Genomic DNA, 21,690 nt, shown 5'->3' with positions numbered 1-21,690 from the left:
TCTTTTGCAGGAAAAAGCAGTTGATCCTAAGACACGTTTACTTATGTATAAAATGGTCAACTCTGGAATGTTGGAGACAATCACTGGCTGTATTAGTACAGGAAAGGAATCTGTTGTCTTTCATGCATATGGAGGGAGGTAAATGAGCAAAATACAATATCACCATGTCAACAAAAGCTTAGTCCCTTCTCCCCGGTATTAATGGATTTACACAAATTCAAAGTTAATACTGCATGGCAAGCAGAGCAGTTTAAAAAAGAGTTATTTTAGAAAGTCTTGGCAACATAAGGACATATAAAGAAAAACACAATCCTGCTAATCCCACCATCTAGAGATAATCGTTAATAATTTTGTGTAGACTCTTCCTCCTCCTTGATGCATATGTTATTGTCTACATTATTGTAATTGTACTCGATCATACAGGCAGCTGTAAGTGGCAGAGCAAAATTTGAGCCTGGGTTTGGCTCAAAACCCATAGTCTTTCCACTGTGGGGCCCTTTGGTACCCTTCCTCCCCTTATAAATCTGATCCTTACTTTAAGAAATACTAGATTTAAATAATGCTTACATTATTGAAGGAAACATCTTTGAAAGATCTTTTACTGTTTAGATCCTATCCACTTCAATTTTGTTACCAAGATTTAGATAAGTAAAGAATGTCATGAGGGAGAGAAACATTTTAAAAAGTAGAGCCTGTTTAGAGAATGTGCCTAAGCCAGAAATATGAAATCATCTGGTTACTTACCGTTGAAGTCAACCAGCAAGGCTTACTATGTCAGCAATTCCTTTACCTTAACATTGTTTACAAACAAAAATGTTCAAATAGATTACAGAAATTATGCTAGGTTTAGAAGGTATTAACTATGTACTTAAGGGGATTCAAACGAATATTGGTCAAATCCTTGCCTTTGGTTTTATTAACTATTTAACTTAGTCTTCCTTTCTTTCTAAATGAGACATACATGTATAATCATATATCAAATTATACTGTTAAGTTCCAAAATGAAAAGGATAAAAATAAATGTTAGGATAAAATAGCTCAACATGTTTCAAGCTGTGTGATCTGGAGCAAGTTACTTAACTCCATTTAAAAATTCCCCCTCACCTCATAGGACTTTTGAGGAGATAAATGAAATCATATTTGATAATACCTGGTATATATTAATATTAATAAACATTTATTTCTTCCTTACTTTAAGCTTTGTTGCCCTCTTCCCACATTTCATTTGACCAAGCAAATATAATTTAATGGCACAAATTATTTTAAAATGAAAGATTATGCACGGTAGGTATTAAAACTTTACAGAAAAGATCAAAATGAAAAATAGCATTCATCTTACCAACTTTCACCCCACAGATCTTTTCTCCCAAGATAACCACTTTTAACAGTTTTTAGTCTGGTCTTCCAGAAATTTTTATGCATATATCCCTTATTTTGTTTGTACAAAAGAGATTGTGCTCTACGTTCTGGATCTTAGCTTTTCAGTTAATAAATATATCTTAGATCTTTCTATATTACTAGCTTATACCACCCCATTTTTATAGTAGTACACTCCATTGTGTGAATATACAGGAATATCCTTGTATATCTAGCTTGGTGTGCTTTTGCAAATATATCCTTAAGCTAAATTCTTAACATGGAAATTGCTGGGGCAAAGACTATATGCACTTTTTTCCCTTTTTTTTAAATAGTGGAAGACCTCATTGAATGGAAAGTACCAGATTTTGCTCACTGTTTAGGCCTCTGAGTTGGCTATTGTAGCAAGCAGTGTTTCTTGATTTATTTATTAAAAATTTTTTAAAAAATATTTTCCTGTATGTCATACCAAAGACCATAAATCTTGAACTTGTATTTATCTTTTAATGGTAGGGCAAATGCCGTTTTCCCTGTGAGCTAGTCAGCTCTTCAGGTTATGTACATTCTAAATGTCAGTAGATGTTGCCAAATTGCCCTGTGAGAAGATTAACTGATTTATGCTACAACCAGCAGTATGAGCCTGTTTCCCTCATCCTCATCAATGCTTAGTATTATCAGACTTAGTATTTTTTGTCAGTGTGAAAGATGAAAAGTACCATTTTGATATTTTGGTGTGCATTTATTTAGTTATTATTAAGGTTGTACATTTTTTTCAAGTGCTTTACTAGCCATTTGTATTTCTTTTTCTTGTCATTTGCCTCGTTTATCCTTTGGTCATTTTCTGTTATACTTAATGATACTTTGATATAATGAATGATTTCTCCTTCCTTCTGGTGGACTTGGTATCGTAATCTGTACTTCGGCATTTCTAAGTTAGCAAAGCTAGAGAGCATTTGGTTTTCTACAATGAGAGTAAATGCATTTAAAAACTTATGTTCATTTTCTATGCTACATAACAAATTACCACAGACTTAGTGGCTTAAAACAACCCCCATTTATTATCTCATAGTTTCTCTTGATCATAAGTTTTGGGCGGGCACAGCTTAGCTGGGTTCTCTGCTCAGGGTCTCACAGGGCTGCAGTCTGGGTGTTCCTTTCTGGAGCTTGGGGTCCTCTTCTCTTGGCACGATTCAGTTCCTTGCAGCTGTGGGACTGAGGTCCTACATTTTTGTGTTGTGAAGTGAGGTCTCCACTTTCTTGTTGGCTGTCAGGCTGGGGCTGCCCTCAGCTTATAGAGGCCCCTGCAGTTCCTGGTCATGTAGCCCTTTCACAGTCCCTTTCACGCAGCATGTTGCTTCTTCAGAGCCAACAGGAAAATCTCTCCCTCCAGTCTGCTGAGACTGAGTCTTAGACAGTGGATTGTAATCCTGGGAATGACTATACCATCACCATTGCCATATAATGTAAGCTAATCAAGGGAGTGGCCATCCCACCCACACTCAAGGGGAGGGGATTAACCAGGGTGTGTATACCAGGGGTTGGGATAATAGGGGTCATCTTAGGATTCTGCCCCCCACTAAGCTGTACTGGTTTCTGTTAATCTCAGGTTGGCCAAGTATTCAACAATTATTTGAATAGTAACTTGTGCTAGATTTCTCAGGGAATAAAGTATAAGACATATTTTCTACTCTCAAAGAGTTTATGGTGTAGCCAAGAGAAGATTACAGCAAGAATTGTTTTGGTTAATAAAAGATAGTTACATAATATAGAGTGTACAGTTACATAAGTGAGACTTGAGTGTGATAGGAATTGAGAAGAGAACAAGATTGTTGCCAGTCACTTTCAGGGAAGAGATTGTGCTGAAGGTAGATCTCAACCTGGATTTTAAAAATAGGCCACAAAACCCCCCAGTATTGAGTGCAAAAACCTAGTTGCAGAATACATACAGTATACCATCTATTTAAATTTTTAAAGTCATACAGAAAATAATGTATATGGATTTTTTTAATAGATGTTTATGTATGTGTATAGTTATGTATGTATCTTAAAAAACTAGAAAGATACTATTCAGGATCGTGATTGCCTTTGGAGAGGTGGAATGAAGGATGAAACTACATGGGGTGGTAATTGAAGGGAACTTCTGTTTTATCTGTAATATTTAATTCTTTAAATGGAAGTGACATCAGCATCATGGCAGAGTGAGCTTCCCACATTGAACTCTCCCCCTCTAAGACACAACAGAAAGGACACTCATGTTCCAACAGAAGCTATTCACACAACACAGGGTACGTCTCAGGCACCCAGGCAGCTGTACACCTGAGGACTGAGGTGCTGGAATCCCCAGAGGAAGTGGAAGGAGGTAAGAGGAGCTCCTTTCCTTCCCCAAGGACTGCGACCCAGAGACTGAGACCACACGGCCCTCAGAGGAGGGGGAGGGGCAGCTTGCCACGGGAAAACCGGCGCTCTCCAAGACCCCTCACAGCATGAGGGGATCCCCCTACGGAGGGAGCGGAGCTATTGCGAGGGTAGTTTCAGCAAGCTAGCCCCTCAGGAGAGCAGAGGGCAACAGCGAGGGGAGAAACCTCTGAGATCGGGGAGGCAAAAGTAAGCGCCCCTCCCCCACCCGGCCCGCCTGACTGGTGCTTCAGCACAGTGGCGCTTCAGCTCAGCCCCGTCCCCAGAGACAGTGGCCCCCAGGCACCCAGGCCTCACCAGCAGGGGCAGCGTGACCACCCCACCCACACAGGCAGCAGCCCCCAGGTGCCCGGGCCTGACCAGCACCGAGGCAAGCCTGTGCCCCTGGACCAGAGGCAGCGGCAGCTCAGGCCCCACCACGCCACAGCCCCAGCTGCTCTGGCGGGACCAAGCCACAGCCCCAGCTTCCCCGGCTTCCCCATGCCATGGCCCCAGCTCCTTCGGCTAGACTGTGCCCCGCCCCTAGCCCCTTCAGCTTGATTGCCCCCCCACCCCTGGCTCCAGCGGCTTCGGCTTGGCCTGTGCTCAGGCTCCAGCTGACTTGGCGCCAGCAACTTCGGCCCACCACACTCCAGTTCCAGCTTCTTTGGCCCAGCGGTGCCCCAGCACCTCCTTCTTTGGCCCAGTGAACTCCAGTTCCAGTTTTCTTGACCCAGCGCACTCCAGTTCCAGCTTCTTTGGCCCAGCGGTGCTCCAGCTCCTCCTTCTTTGGCTCAGCACACTCCAGTTCCAGCTTCTTTGGCCCAGCGGTGCCCCAGCACCTCCTTCTTTGGCCCAGTGAACTCCAGTTCCAGTTTTCTTGACCCAGCGCACTCCAGTTCCAGCTTCTTTGGCCCAGCGGTGCTCCAGCTCCTCCTTCTTTGGCTCAGCGCACTCCAGTTCCAGCTTCTTTGGCCCAGCGGTGCTCCAGCTCTTCCTTGTGCAGCCCAGCGCACTCCAGTTCCAGCTTTTCTGCCCAGCAGCACTCCAACCCCTGCTTCTTTGGCCCAGTGGCACCTCAGCTGCTTCAGCCTAGCTGCGCTCCAGTCTCAGCTGTTCCTATGCTCCAGCCTCAGCTGTTCCCACGCTTCCCCCCCAGCAGCCTCCACTCAGCCACGCCTCAGATCAGCCCGGGGCCAATGAGAGTGCCTGCGGATTGAAGCGGGCCAGAATACACAGCCTTTGACCCCCACCCAGCAGCAGCAAGAGGAAACTGCGACCATATGTTTTCAGTATGAGGAAAAGTAAGCCAACACCGACAGGCACCATGCAAAAATATATTAAATCTCCAGACCAAAAGGAAAATGACAAGCACCCAGAAGTCAACCCGAAAAGCACAGAAATGTATAACCTTAATGACAGAGAATTCAAAATAGCCATCACGAAAAAGCTTAATGAAATACAAGAAAACACAGACAGACAATTCAATGAAATCAGGATTTTCTTCACAAAAGAGATTGAAACTGTAAAAAAAACAATAAGGAATCTTAGAGATGAAAAACACAATAGAGGAGATAAAGACAAATCTGGAAGCCTTAAGCATCAGAGCTGACAATATGGAGGAAAGAATTAGCAATATTGAGGATAGCAATGCAGAAATGCTCCAGATGGAGGAGGAAAGAGAACTAAGACTAAAAAGAAATGAAGAAACTCTCTGAGAAATATCCAACTCAATTAGTAAATCCAGTGTAAGGATTATAGGTATTCCAGAGGGAGAAGAGAGGGAAAAAGGAGCATAGAACTTGTTCAAAGAAATAATATCTGAGAACTTCCCAAACCTGAGGAAGGAGCTGGAAATACCAGTGAATGAAATAAATATATCTCCTAAATATATCAACATGAAAAGATCCTCTCTAAGGCATATAGTAGTAAAGCTGTCAAAAGTCAACAGCAAAGAAAAGATATTAAGGGCAGCTAGACAAAAAAAAATAACATACAAAGGATGTCCTATCAGGCTCTCAGCCGATTTCTCGACAGAAACTTTACAGGCTAGGAGAGAGTGGAACGATATATTCAAAATTCTGAAGGACAAAACCTTTCAGCCAAGAATACTCTATCCAGCAAAAATATCCTTCAGATATGATGGAGAAATAATAACTATCCCAGATAAACAAAAGCTAGGGAAGTTCATTGCCACAAGACCCCCACTACAAGAAGTGCTCAAGAAAGCCCTCATCCCTGAGGAAAAAAAGAGAAAGGGGATTCAAAGTTTTGAATAAGGAGGAAAATAGGTCGACAAAACCAGAAAAATTGCAGTCCTCTATCAAAATAGATTAGCAAACACTTAAATGTAAAACCAAAGATCAAGGGAAGGTAAGCACCAAGCATAAATATAACCTCATCATGTTAAACACGAAGTCACAACACAAGAAGGAATAAGATGTGACAACAATAACTTAGAAGGGGAAGAGGAAAAGGATAGAATCGACTTAGTCTAAGGGAATAAGAGGCCATCAAAAAATGGACTATCACAGCCACGAGATTTTTTATACAATCCTCATGGTAACCACTAACCAAATAATCAGAACAGAATCACACAGGATAAAGAAAGAGAAAACTAAGAGAACCCCCATACAGAACTACCAAACTAAATTGGTAGTCCGAAACACATGGGACGAAAAACAAAAGAAATGCAAAAGAACCGGAAAAAGATCGATAAAATAACAACAAGCCCCCATATATCGATAATTACCCTAAATGTAAATGGACTGAACTCTCCAATCAAAAGACACAGAGTGGTGGGATGGATTAAAAAACAAGACCCGACGATATGCTGCCTCCAGGAAACACATCTCAGCTCTAAAGACAAACACAGGCTCAGAGTGAAAGGATGGAAGACAATACTCCAAGCTAATGGCAAACAAAAGAAAGCAGGTGTTGCCATACTTATATCAGACAAAGTTGACTTCAAGATAAAAGAGGTAATGAGAGACAAAGAGGGGCAATATATAACGATAAAAGGGACACTCTACCAAGAAGACATATCACTTTTAAATATATATGCACCCAATACAGGAGCACCAAGGTACATAAAGCAACTATTAACAAACCTAAAAGGAGATATTAACAACAACACAAATAGTAGGAGGGGATCTCAACACCCCACTGTCATCAATGGACAGATCATCCAGACAGAAAATAAATAAGGAAATAATGGACCTAAACAAAAAACTAGATGAGATGGAGTTAATAGACATATACAGAGCACTCTATCCAAACACAGCAGATTACACATTCTTATCAAGTGCACATGGAACGTTCTCAAGAATAGACCATATGTTGGGAAACAAGGCATGCTTATATAAATTTAAGAAGATTGAAATCGTAACAAGCATCTTTTTAGACCATAATGCCATGAAGTTAGAAATCAACTATAAGGAAAAAACCAGGAAAGTGACAAAGCTGTGGAGACTCAACCACATGCTCTTAAACAACCAATGGATCATTGATGAAATTAAAGGAGAAATCAAAGCATATCGGGAGACAAATGAAAATGAAATACACTGTATCAACTCATGGGATGCAGCAAATCAGTCCTGAGAGGGAAACTCATAGCAATACAGGCCCACCTTAACAAACAAGAAAAAGCCCAAATAAGCAACCTCAAACTATGCCTAACAGAATTAGAAAAAGAACAAACAAAGCATAAAGTCAGCAGAAGGAGGGAAATAATAAAAATCAGAGCAGAAATAAATGAAATTGAAATTAAAAAAACAGTGGAAAGGATCAATGAAACAAAGAGCTGGTTCTTTGAGAAGACAAACAAAATTGACAAACTCTTAGCCAGACTCACCAAGAAAAAAAGAGAGAAGGCTCAAATAAAATTATAAATGAAAAAGGAGAAATTACAACAGATACCACAGAAATACAAAAGAGTATAAGAGAATACTATGAAAAACTATATGCCAACGAATTGGACAATCTAGAAGAAATGAATAAATTCCTAGACTCATACAACCTCCCAAAACTGAATCAAGAAGAAATAGAGAACCTGAATAGACTAATCACAAGTAAAGAGATTGAAACAGTAATCAAAAACCTCCCAAAAAAATAAAAGTCCAGGACCAGATGGCTTCTCTGGAGAATTTTACCAAACATTCAAAGAAGACTTAATACCTATCCTTCTCAGACTATTCCAAAAAATAGACGAAGATGGAACACTTCCCAGCACATTCTGTGAGGCCAACATCACCCTGATACCAAAGCCAAGCAAAGACAATACTAAGAAGGAAATCTACAGACCAATATCCCTGATGAACATAGATGCAAAAATCCTAAACAAAATATTGGCAAACCGAATACAGCAATACATTAAAAACATCATACACCATGATCAAGTGGGATTTATACCAGGAACACAGGGATGGTTCAACATCCACAAATCAATCAGTGTGATACACCACATTAACAAAATGAGGAATAAAAACCATATGATCATCTCAATAGATGCAGAGAAGGCTTTTGATAAGATCCAACATCCATTTATGATAAAAACTCTCAACAAAATGGGTACAGAAGGAAAGTACCTTAACATAATAAAGGCTATATATAACAAACCTACAGCAAACATCATACTCAATTGGGAAAAACTGAAAGCCATCCCTCTGAAAACAAGGACAAGACAAGGGTGCCCACTCTCCCCACTCATTTGACAGAGTACTGGAGGTTCTGGCCAGAGCAATTAGGCAAGAAAAAGGAATAAAAGGAATCCAAATAGGCAACGAAGAAGTGAAACTCTCACTGTTTGCAGATGACATGATCTTATGTATACAAAACACTAAAGAATCCATTGGAAAACTATTAGAAATAATCAACAACTACAGCCAAGTGGCAGGGTACAAAATCAACTTACAGAAATCAGTTGCTTTTCTATATACCAACAATGAACTAACAGAGAACTCAAGAAGACAATCCCATTTACAATTGCAACAAAAAGAATAAAATATCTAGGAGTAAATTTAACCAAGGAAGTGAAAGATCTATACAACGAAAACTATAAGACAGTATTCATTGAAATCAATGATGACATAAAGAAATGGAAAAAGATTCCATGCACTTGGATTGAAAGAATAAAAACTGTTAAAATGTCTGTACTACCTAAAGCAATCTACAGATTCAGTGCAATCCCAATCAGAATCCCAAGGACATTCTTCACAGAAATAGAGCAAAGATTACTAACATTCATATGGGGCAACAAAAGACCCCATATAGCTAAAGCAATCCTGCAAAAGAAGAACAAGGCTGGAGGAATCACAATCCCTGACTTCAAAACATACTACAAAGTGATAGTAATTAAAACAGCATGGTACTGGTACAAAAACAGACACACAGATCAATGGAACAGAACTGAAAGTCCAGAAATAAAACCTCACATCTACGGGCAGCTAATCTTTGACAAACGAGCTAGGACATACAGTGGAGAAAGGAAAGTCTCTTCAATAAATGGTGCTGGGAAAACTGGACAGCCACTTGCAAAAGAATGAAAGTAGACCATCTTCTTTCACCATATACACAAAAATTAATTCAAAATGGATCAAAGACCTGAAGGTGAGACCTGAAACTATAAAACTCCTGGAGGAAAATATAGGCAGTACACTACTCGCCATCAGCCATAAAGGGATCTTTTTGAATTCCATGTCTACTCAGACGGAAAACAAAAGAAAAAATAAACAAGTGTGACTTCATCAGATTAAAGAGCTTCTACAAGGCAAATGAAACCAGGATCAAAATGAATAGGGAACCCACCAGCTGGGAAAAAAATATTTGCAAACCATATATCTGACAAGAGATTAATCTCCATAATATATAAAGAACTCACACAACTGAATAACAAAAAAACAAACAACCCAATCAAAAAATGGGCAGAGGAAATGAACAGACACTTCTCCAAAGAAGATATACAGTTGGCCAATAGGCGCATGAAAAGATGCTCAATATCACTAATCATCAAGGAAATGCAAATCAAAACCACACTAAGATATCATCTTACACCCGTTAGAATGGCTATAATCACCAAGACAAAAAGCAACAAATGCTGGAGAGGCTGTGGAGAAAGGGGAACCCTAATCCACTGCTGGTGGGAATACAAACTGATGCAGCCTTTATGGAAAACAGTATGGAGATTCCTCAAAAATTTAAAAATAGAAATACCTTATGATCCAGCTATCCCACTACTGGGTATCTACCCAACAAACGTGAAATAAACAATCCAAAGAGGCTTATGCACCCCTATGTTCATCACAGCATTATTCACTATAGCCAAGAAGTGGAAGCAACCCAGGTGTCCCTCAACTGATGATTGGATAAAGATGATGTGATATATATATATATACCGTGGAATACTACTCAGCCATAAAAAAGACAAAATCGTCCCATTTGCAACAACATGGATGGACCTGGAGGGTATTATGTTAAGTGAAATAAGCCAGAAAGAGCAAGACAAACAGTGCATGATTTCACACATATGTGGAAGATAAACCAACACAAGGACAGATAGAACTTTTTGGTGGTTACCAGGGTCTAGGGTGGTGGTGGTTGGGCACAAGGGGTGGAGGGATGCACTTATATGGTGACTGATAAACAATAATGTACAACAAAAATTTCACAATAAAAAAATTAAAAATAGATAAAAGGGCTGGGAATGTGAGGATTGGAGTTTAGGCAATTAGGAGATTTACAATGAGGAGATGAGAAGGTATATGTTTAGAGGTAATAGGATATAAAACTGTATAAGCAAACCAGAAATTGGTAAGGAGGGCCTTAAAAGCTAGGCAGAGGGATATATAATTTACTAAGAAACAAGGAGTTTTATTTAGTAGGAGAGTGACAAGATGAATCTTATAAATTAGACTCTTAGCCTAGAGACCTTGCACGTAAGGAATCTCCTCAATGGTATTTTTTGATAGGGCCTCATCTACCTTATGGTTAAACTATTCCAGTGACAGGGAGCCTATCATCTCAAAATGCGAAGATGTCTATAACATCTCTAAATTACTGGGAATTTCTTCCTTGTATAGAATCTCTGACCTATCTCCCTGAAAATTGACTTATCCATTCACCAAATATTTGTGCAGCTAGCATGTGCCAGGTACTCTTCCAGGTACTGGATACAGCAGTGAATGGTACAAGGAAAGGTTCCTGCTCTCATAGAATGTGCTTCCTCCCCGCCCCAACTCCCTTCCAAGACAATAATAAATAAACAAAAAATAGCAGATATGTGCTATGGTAGTTAAAATAGGGTGATGTCATAGTGACTGTTGACTACTTTTATTAGTAGGACAGGGAAAGCTTCTCTGGTGAAGTGACTTTTAAACTAAGATTTGAATGACTGCATCTAGGATACAGTATAAATTTCAGATGGAAGAACAATCTGGTCTAGAGAATAGCTAGTGCTAATGCCTTAAGACAGGTACGAGCTTGGTATCTTTGAGAGTCTGTAAGGAAGCCAGTATGCCTGGAGCATAGTTTGTGAAGGAGAGAGAGGAGGCTGGAGAAGTAAGCAGAGGTTAGATCAGGTGGGACTCGGTAAGTCAGAGTAAGGAGGCAGTGGGAACCAAAGGTGTGATTTGATTTTGTTTTCCACTCAGACTGCTGTGTGGAAAATGAATTATTGGAGGCCAAGAGAAGCAGCAGTAAGATCAGTTAACAAGTTATTGTAGTCACTTAAATGAGTGGTTTGGACTAAGGAAGAGGTAGTGAAAATGAAGAATAGGAGACCGTTGGTATGTGTGGGTTTTTTTTTTTTTTTTTGGTGAGGGAGATCAGCCCTGAGCTAACATCCGTGCTAATCCTCCTCTTTTTGCTGAGGAAGACCTGCTCTGAGCTAACATCTATTGCCAATCTTCCTCCTTTTTTTATTTCCCAAAGCCGCAGTAGATAGTTGTACATCATAGTTGCACATCCTTCTAGTTGCTGTATGTGGGACGTGGCCTCAGCATGGCCGGAGAAGCGGTGCGTCGGTGCGTGCCCGGGATCCGAACCCGGGCCGCCAGTAGTGGAGCGCACGCACTTAACCACTAAGCCACAGGGCAGCCCCTGGTATGTGTTTTGAAGGTAAGAGTCAACAGTATGTGCAGTTGGATTGGATGTGGGGTGAGAGGAGAGATTTTTGGCTAGAGCAGCTGGGTGGTGCCATTTACTGAGGCGAGAGCCTGCAGAAGGGCAGGTTTAGGGTGCAATTACCGAGAATTTTTTTTGGACATGTTAAGTTTGAGATGCTTGCTGGACATTCAAGTGATGTCAAATAGGGATCGGATAAACAGGCCTGAGGTTCTGGAGAAAGTCAGGACTGAGGATAGGAATGTAGGAGTTATCCGTATCCGTATTTATCCGCCATGGGGCTAAATGAAATTTCCCTGGAGGAGAAGGCAGCTAGGAAGAGAAGGGGGTGACTTAGAACCAGTTGGAGTACTGTACCTCTGAGGCTAACTGGAGGAGGAGTCAGCTGGGACATTATAGTGTAGAAGGAGGTATTTGGGAGTTTGAGTCAGGTTTTGTCCTCTGGAAATATAGTTCCTTTCTTTTTCAAATTAACATCCCTTCAGATATTTAAAGGTAAATATTGTTGTCTCTCCTTCCAGCCTCCTCCTTTTCATTCGCACTGCCACCACCATGATTCAAGCCCTCTCAATGGTTTGCTATTGTGGGACTGTTGCATTAGCACCCTAGGTAGGCTTTGCACCTCTAGCCTCTCCTGCTCCTTTCCATCCTGACATCATCGTTGACTCGATCTTCGTGAAGTGTGTCAAGCCCTTGGTGATACCTGCTCCCTTTGGGAATACATCCAGGCGTCTCACCCAGGCAGTCAGGGCTCTTCACAAATCTTTCTCCATGCCCTCCCTTCAGCTCTAACTTCTTCCATTTCCTCCCTCCAGCCAAGTCTTAGCTGTAGTGTTTCTTGTTCCTCAGACATGTCCTGTAGTTTCCTTCCTCTGCTTTTGTTAATACTGTGATGCACTTGTTCATATCCCACCCATCGTCCTGGTTCTGTTTCAGATGCCACCTGTGCCATGAAGCCTTGCCTGACGTTTGTAATTCAAAGGGACCTGTCCTGTTCATGTACTTTTTCCTCCTCTCCCCTCCTTGCATACTCAAAGGGCAGAGACTCCTTTAGTCACCTTTATATCTGCTAGGAGTGGAAGAGACATCTTTTAAAAAGCTGTTCTGTTTTTCTTTTTTGAATTTTGCCCCTGAACCATCCCAGGTAGACTGTAGCCTATTTTAAAGTACGTATGTCTTCATTGTTCCTCGAGTTTGATTTCATAGTCATTAAGTGAAGATTATATTATGGATTGTTGAAAACTGGTTGACAATTTATTTGCATGTGTGTTTTATTTAAAAAACCAAAACCTAAGGTTTTATTAAGACCCCAAACTTGAAAGCTTGAAAAAAAACCCAAGGCTTGACATTCTCAGAGAAGGTAGATCTACTTTTGTGTCATAGAATTTTTTTTTTTTTTTTGGTGAGGAAGATCAGCCCTGAGCTAACATCCATGCCAATCCTCCTTTTTTTTTTTTTTCCGCTGAGGAAGACTGGCCCTGGGCTAACATCCGTGCCCATCTTCCTCCACTTTATATGGGACGCCGCCTGACAAGTGGTAGTGTTGGTGTGCGCCTCCTGGGATCCGAACCTGGGCCACCAGCAGCGGAGCGCGCACACTTAACCACTATGCCACGAGGCTGGCCCCTTAGAATCTTTATTTTGAAATTGTTTTACTTGTAAGCTAGCAGCTTATACTGACTTAATTTTTTTTTTCTTCCACTTAGCATGGAGGATGAAAAAGAAGATAATAAAGTTATACCTACAGAATGTGCCATCAAAGTATTTAAAACAACCCTTAATGAGTTTAAGAATCGTGACAAATATATTAAAGATGATTTCAGGTTTAAAGATCGCTTCAGTAAACTAAATCCACGTAAGATCATCCGCATGTGGGCAGAAAAAGAAATGCACAATCTCACAAGGTAAAGAAAATCATTGTGCTAGAAGTAATCTTGGGTAATTACCTTTTTGTATTAGGCCTACTAGCCAGGCAAAAAATTCACACTTTCTTTTAAATTCATTTATAGAAATTATGGAAGGCCTTGAAATTCTAGTGTTTAATGAGGCTTTCTATTAGAAAACATTTCCATGTGTATAACCTGAGTTCATACTGGTTTTTTTTTGTGAGGAAGATCGACCCTGAGCTAACATCCATTGCCAATCTTCCTCCTTTTGCTGAGGAAGATTAGCCCTGAGCTAACATCCGTGCCCATCTTCCTCTATTTTGTATGTGGGACACTGCAGCAGCATTGCTTGATGAGCAGTGCGTAGGTCTGCGCCTGGGATCGGAACCTGCAAACCCCGGGCTGCCAAAGCGGAGTACACGAGCCTAACCACTACGCCACAGGGCCGGCCCTCTGAGTTCATACTTTTAGGATGAATAGGCCATTTTCTTTTTTCTCTCCTCAATAAAGTTTGAGGGAAATGAAGTCATTTTTGGCCTAAGACATTTTGTCATATATCTAAATGCTATCTTTTGTCAGCTTCCAATTAGGCTTATTATAAATAATGATTTTACTTTTTTGTTTCAGAAAATGTTTATTACCTCTTATGGTGGTTAATTTGGTGGGGATGGAGTCTTACCAGTCAATTTGCATTTTACTTTAATTAATTAGACTTGTTTCTGAATTTTCTAAGCAGAATCTGTCTACCAAGTAATTTAGTAATGATCTTTCTCATTAATAAACCTTCCCAGATCTTAATCTATTAAGAGCTTAATTTTAGTTTTTTTAAAGGTGTTTGCTTTTAAATGTAATTATCCGTATTTATTAGTTGCAAAATTCTTCTACTTAGTAGGACTTCTAAGTAGAATAATTTTCTAAGAGGTCTTGCTGCCCTTCAGTCTCTTTCGCTATACTACTGAGATCTCATCCCTGCCTTTCTTAAAATTCTTCAACAGCGCCTATAGTCTTTAGTGTAAAGTTCGAAGTCCTTTTCTGATATGGAGCCTACTTTTCTCTGTAGCCTCAAACCACATTGACCTTCCTCCTATTCAAGATCCAGCTATGTTGATGTATATACATTCCCCAAATGGACTGTGCTCTTGAATGCCTCCATGCATTTCCACAAGCTGCTTCCAGCCTTAGACTCGCATTTCCCCACACTGTCTCAATCTGGCTAATTCCTGTTTGCCCACTTCTTCTAATAAGCCTTCCTTGATACTGCGTGCTCCCAGAGCTCCTACTCCCACCTCTGCTAATGCACGTGCCACGCTGCACTGTAATCATCTCATCACCTATCTGTCATTTCCGCTAGTCCATGGGCTCCATAAGGGCAGAGGCTGTGTCTTACTGTCTTTGCATTCCCACGTCTCCAGGGTAGAACATAGTGCCAGCTCATTGCAGGCCTTCATTAGATATTTGTTGACTAAGTGAAAGTCTCTCCTTCTGATCTTTACATTCTTAATCATTTCTTTCCGTATAGAATGCAGAGAGCTGGAATTCCTTGTCCAACAGTTGTACTACTCAAGAAACACATTTTAGTTATGTCTTTTATTGGCCATGATCAAGTTCCAGCCCCTAAATTAAAAGAAGTAAAGCTCAGTAGTGAAGAAATGAAAGAGGCCTACTATCAAACTCTTCATGTAAGTTGTGCCTTTCACAGCACTCACACACCGACTTTTAAAAATATTTCCTTTAAACTTTAAAGAAATTTCCTAAAAGGGTACTATTTTAAGGTGATGTCACAAGGACAAACTGAAGTTTGTGAAGGAATGTTAACATTGAGGAGTTTTTTTTATATCAGTATGTGGGTGTCTTGAGGAGTTTTAGAAAAATCATAGACCTATGGAGCAAGTAAAGGCTCAGTTGTTAGCATTAGAGACATAGAAGCATGAAGCTGTTATTCACAAACCTTCACTAAATAAAATCTGACATTACTACAGTTAGCAGATCTAGTGCCTCACTGGTGTGTGTGCCTTCTTGAATGTTAGAGCTCTAACAGTGAAAGAAATACCTTTGTTGTTGGGAAATTAGAGGGAAGTGGATTTGATCTCATTATAAGAAAGTGATGATAAAGCTGAAGGTGGTAGGGAGTGGTTTCTCCATGTGTGCAGGTGTTAGATTTAGAAGGCATGTCAGGAACCTATTTATGCTTCAAGACAGCAACTGAATTCTATCTGAGGTCCCTCTGGCTTAAGAAAATGCTCTTAATATTGTCGTTATTCTTCTGTATTGTTTTAATTGAATAGTGGAGAAACATGCTTTTCACACAGTCTCTGCTTGGAGCTCTCCTGTCCTGCAGTAGTTGATGTGAATATGAAAGTGTTATCCACATCAATTTTGTAAGATACAGCTAGGGAGATAATTCAACTTTCTCTGCTCCAGTAGGAAAACATTCACAGGAAAATCAAGTCCACTTTTCTGGCTTCTTTTGGCAGTGGGGTGGCTGGGGAAGAGACGAAGCAGTGATGTACTTTTCCGATTTGCTTCTATTAAGGCTGGGAAACAGCACATTAATGCTGATTTCTACTATAATACTAGGAGTCACCATCAGTGAGGAAAATATAATGCCACTTAATTTATCAGAATATCTCTTTCCCACTATGTCTGGCAGGAAGTACTTTTTCTCTTGAAACCGTATACACTCCATAGAGGTCTCAATGGGATGTTTACCCTTTTATGAAGGTGAGCCTAGGTCCCCTGGTTAGTAACCATGGACATGGCTACTCTCTTACCCGTGTGGGAATCCAGGTCTGCCTCTGGCCTTCCTGATCTCATTGCTGTCGTGTGGACAAGGAGGTAGAGTGGTACACACTCCTCCCCTCCGTTGTCTCACTGTTTGCCCACCCTACCTTAAAAAAAGACAAAAAGGAAGCCCAGTTCTAGATTGTGCAAAGAGGAGGTGAGTTCTTTACCCTAGTTTTGCTTTTTCTGGAAAATACTGGTTGACACAGAAATTTTTGTTGTACAGGTAAATTAGAGTTGTTCCTTCGTGTCCTAAATGTCTGCCTTGCCTCCTCACAGTTGATGCAGCAGTTGTATAATGAGTGTACACTCGTGCATGCCGACCTCAGCGAGTATAACATGCTGTGGCATGCTGGGAAGGTGAGGAGCACATTTTGTTAATGTTCAGATTAAATGACTTGATGTACATTCCTGAAGGTAAAGAAGTCACTGCTCTATGTTTAAACAGGTCTGGTTGATTGATGTCAGTCAGTCTGTAGAACCGACCCATCCTCACGGCCTGGAGTTCTTGTTCCGTGACTGTAGGAATGTCTCACAGGTAGGCATGTAAATTAATATGTCTTGTTTATGGGATATAACAGATTCAAATGTTTTGCTCACTCCTAAGATAAGTAAGATATTCTTAGAAATTGAAGGAAGAGTCTGGTTACTGGCTGCTTTCAAGATAAAAATACTAAGATCAATTTTCCAGATTTCATTTTCAGCAAGAATTTGATTATATGCCTCACATTTGAGCCATTGAATTAAATTTCCGATAGAATAGGTTTTTATTTTGGCTCCAGATATTTAAGCAGTCAAATAGACATTTAATACATGCACAGCACTTAAAGAGAAGCTGGCATATAGCAAGCCTGGGGGCTTACTTCCATTGTTATTACCATTTAAAGGAGAATAATCTTCTTAGTGGTACAGCGTCTGATTACTGTTTGTGAGGCAGAGTCAACAGATTAGGGAAGGTCAAACTAAGTAATCACAGAGTTGGGTCACATTCGTTTGCTATTTCTAAAGGAAATGAATTGTTAGCAACAGATTGAGATAGCAATGATCTTTGTAAATGATAGAATAACTTCATATTGGAAATAACTTCTGAGGCTGCTTGAAAATTGTAGGTCATGGGATTTAATGAATGTTTTGAGTGGAAACATTTAAAGCAATGCCAAGCAATTTTATAAACCACTCATTTTTATAGCTATTGAAGGTGCAGTGTGAAAGACTTAATCCGGAAGACAGCACAGATGTGTAAGACAGGACAAAAAGCAAGTAGAACCTGAGCATAGTTAAACCTGAAATGGGAAAATCTGGGTTTAAAAATTGCGGAGGAATTCAGTGGTGTCTTACAAGTATACTATTCCCTGTTTTTAGTTTTGAAGAGAACCTTGCTAATATCTCTTACTGACTTTCTTATATTTCTTTGCTAGTTTTTCCAGAAAGGAGGAGTAAAGGAAGCCCTTGGTGAACGAGAACTCTTCAATGCTGTTTCGGGCTTAAACATCTCAGCAGATAATGAAGCTGATTTCTTAGCTGAGGTAAGCTTAGTTACTTTTCACCTTGCTGGTGGAGTGCTGGATAGAGGAGATAACTGAAACCCAGAGCTAACTTGATCCTCTCTTCCCCTCAAAGACAAAATTAGTGTGAGATTTTTCTTTTCTTGAGATGTTGTTTTGGTTCTTTCTGGGCTTAAACCCTAGGATAAACATACAGCAAAACACTTCTTCAAGGAGTTCACAGTTTGGTTGAGATGGACAAATAACACATTTCCAGTATACTCCTATTTCCCCTATTTTATGAATGAGGAAATTGACTGGTGAAGACATGTCTGGGTAACACATGGTCCCTGCCTTTAACCGAATATAGAAAGTTAGCACTGGCCATCCTTAGAAATACCCAGTCATTATAATATGGGTCTATAGAGCCATACAAAAATCTCCCTCCAGAGAAGATCTCTTAAAACTGAACAAAAGCTAAAAAGTGAAACAGCAACTACTTATTCCCAAGAACATACCAAAGCAGAGAATGATCATAGAGTCTCTTCCAGAACTCCACAGTATGACTTGCATTTGGCCAAGCTGTGCTGGAGCCTGAGGCCAGAGGAGAAGTAACAGGAAGATGGTAAATCCAGCCTCTAGCTCAGTACTGTTGCTCAGTAAGTAGGTGTTACAGTTGTTGAAATATTAGAATTTCCTCTTTCTTGTTCCCAGAAAGCGTTATAGAGTACACAGTAAGACATATCTGATTCCAGTTGCTAGCTTGATAAAGACACTAAATATTGACCCTGGTAATATAATCAAGTAAAAACCATACATGTACGTGTCACACTGATATACATGTATGTGACACACTGTAATATGTGTCATACACTGTAATTCTAATTCAAGACCAGCGTCATTAGGAATGACCTAGTTTTAAGAGAGTGAAAATACTGGTTCAATCTAAAGTATGGTTTCTGTGAAGGAGGATTTTGACAAATGGACTCAATGTATTAATTTTCTAGATAGAAGCTTTGGAGAAAATGAATGAAGATCATGTTCAGAAGAATGGAAGGAAAGCTGCTTCATTTTTGAAAGATGATGGAGGTCCGCCAGTCCTATATGATGAATAGCACCGATACCCACTGCTTTAATTGTTAACACAGTGGTGATTGTCAGCTGCCAGGGGCAAATGAAGTTATGGGTGACTTGAAATACCAAAACAGGAGGAGTGCACCATGGTGCTTCTGTGCTTTTCCCCTTGTAACCCATTTGCCAGGTGTGTGGAATTTTTAGCTCAGCATTGAGAGAATAAAATGTCACTACCTCTCATCTTATGAACAGGATAATGTAATTCTTTAACAGCTACAAGTTATCTAGCTGAAATAGACCTGATTTTACAGGATTCATGGTATAAAATGTTTTGATGAGAATTTTTGAAATTTAGGTCACATTTCCAAACATGGGAGGAAGGACAGATGTGTTCACGGGGGGCTTTACTACAACACACTTGCTTTCTTCACTCCCTGTTTCCTGTTGCATCTTTCCTTGAATATTTTATTGACCTAAAATTCGGCCTTCTCAAATCTTTTTCCAGATTGTGACCATTACTCTATAAAGGAAATTTTCTTCTCTTTAGTAGGTTTTATAGATGGAAATTTGGTTTTAGAATGGCTGACGGATATAGACATAAGCAAAGTACTTTTTATTGGTATGTCATGCATATGAACTGAGTTCTACTTTTCCATACTCATATCCAAGAAAAGACATCATAGATTTCTGAAAGAGATAAAATCTTAACTATCCAAATTTTTTAAAATTAACTTTCAGCTTTTCTACATTTAGGTGAAATGTTAGGATATAACTCATGGTGTGGCTACCCTGCATTTATAATGAAAATGTAAATTATCTGGAAGGATAGAATATAATATTTAACCATGTTTGACACATTCTGATGAAGTCAATGAAACAATTCAGTTTACATTTCACTCAAACTATATACTTTTTGATGGATTTTGAGAGAAATATAGCAAGTTAATTAGAAACATTAAATAATCAAATGATGAAAAGTGTATAAAACAACTCGGGTACCAAATTAACCAACTGATTTGAACTGTCTGGCCTCATTTTTAATAATCTTTAGTACTGGCTGGAAGCCACTTCTTAAATAAAGCAAGCACTATACTGGAAAAAGTACGTTGGCTCTGTTAGGATTGAAGTTCATTAACTAAAGTGTCATCATTCCTCCTATTACTGAAGTCAGATTGGAACCAATAAAGACCCAAACTTTCTGTCTGGTAATAGAAAGTAAAAATCTAAACATCATTTACACTTGAAAGCTTTTTCTTTAACGTTATTTAAAAATGCCAAATATGTTCTTTCAAGGAAAGTATTTATTTTTGTTTCTGTTGTATAGCTTTTAACTGCATTTCAGAGAAGTGTGATTTTGGGTAGATATCATTACATTTCTGAAATGTTTACTACTCTGAAACAAAGATTTAGATGACTGGTGATTATAGGCTTTACAGAAATTTCAGAGAACTGATTTTAAAAACCATTAACCATTTGAAACTTGTTTTATTTTCTGACATACTCTGTTTGACAAAGAGCAGCAAACCATTGCCGTGTGGCATTCTTGGAGTGTGCTGTGAACATGCTTTTTAAGAAATTAAACATGAAGAGATCATTTTAGAATTGGTTCTTTGTGTGGTTTCTTCCTGTTCCTTGTAGTAACTTATGTCTTGGCACTAAGTTACCCCTTCTGTATAAAATTAAACAGTGGTATTTTAAGCAGCTTTTTTCCCCCTCAACTTCCCATATTTAAATTTCACTTTTAAATGACCTACTTCACATTACAAATAGGTTTTTCCCCTCGTATAGATCAGAGAGTAAATTTTTCACAAAGTGGAAAATATTGGTTTGCTAAAGAACCAAATACAAATGGGAAAAACACAAAATATAGAAATAAGGATATTTTGCTTCACTTTAATGGAAGTGGATATATGAATATCTAAAAGATAAGTTATCAAAATAAGAATGACTAGAGAATTTTTATTTCAACAAGATAATTCATTGCTAGTTTCCTTTTTATAAAAAATATCAGTTTTTCTGCTTATAAAACTGACATGCATGCTCATTTGAATTTAAATATTACAGAATTTCAGAAATGCTAAAGTGAAAGTCCCTTATATTCCAAAAACCACCATTTATAATGTGGCATACATCCCTGCCAATTTCTTTTCCTCAGCATATGTTATGTTAGTCTCTTTTAAAAAAATATATCTTTGAACAGAAAGCCAGATGAAGCAAGGCAGCTGACGGTGAAATGTTGATCATGGTGGACCCTTAAGGAGGGTGGAGCTGGAGGCCCTAAGATATGTTAGAAGCAGTAGGGTTTTTGCTGCTCATTTAGGCTCTGGGCATCAGAAGAGATTGTTGTCTGCACATTTTGAAATTCTGAGTTTTCCAGCACTTTAGAAATTGGGTGGGAAAAGTTCATCTGATTTTATTTTCAAACCTCAATACTTATGTTTTTGAAGATATATATTTTTCTATTTGAGTTTTGTAGAGATTACACAAAAATTAAAGAATGATTTAAGTTTTCAAAGTTTATTTCATACTTGGAGACATCAGTTTATTTGTTTGAAAGTCTCTTAATTTTTGTGTTTTTTTGTTTTTTGCTGGGGAGG

The 21,690-nt window shown here is 39.2% G+C and overlaps 1 protein-coding gene across 1 annotated transcript in view; it reads left to right on the top strand.

The window, feature by feature from the left end:
* RIOK3 (RIO kinase 3) overlaps positions 1–20,695 on the top strand; it is a 32,364-nt gene extending 11,669 nt beyond the window's left edge. Inside the window, exons 7-13 of the mRNA XM_014780298.2 lie at positions 11–138; positions 13,575–13,772; positions 15,274–15,433; positions 16,815–16,895; positions 16,984–17,073; positions 17,954–18,061; positions 19,027–20,695. Coding sequence (XP_014635784.1) covers positions 11–138; positions 13,575–13,772; positions 15,274–15,433; positions 16,815–16,895; positions 16,984–17,073; positions 17,954–18,061; positions 19,027–19,134 — 873 coding nt within the window. The 3' untranslated portion in view covers positions 19,135–20,695. The remainder of the gene's footprint in view (positions 1–10; positions 139–13,574; positions 13,773–15,273; positions 15,434–16,814; positions 16,896–16,983; positions 17,074–17,953; positions 18,062–19,026) is intronic.
* Positions 20,696–21,690: the final 995 nt, after the last annotated feature.

This window comes from Ceratotherium simum, chromosome 14, assembly GCF_057802395.1.
Source record: "Ceratotherium simum simum isolate JZ-2026a chromosome 14, ASM5780239v1, whole genome shotgun sequence".
Lineage (NCBI taxonomy): Eukaryota > Metazoa > Chordata > Mammalia > Perissodactyla > Rhinocerotidae > Ceratotherium > Ceratotherium simum.
This window is presented reverse-complemented; position numbering and strand designations above follow the sequence as displayed.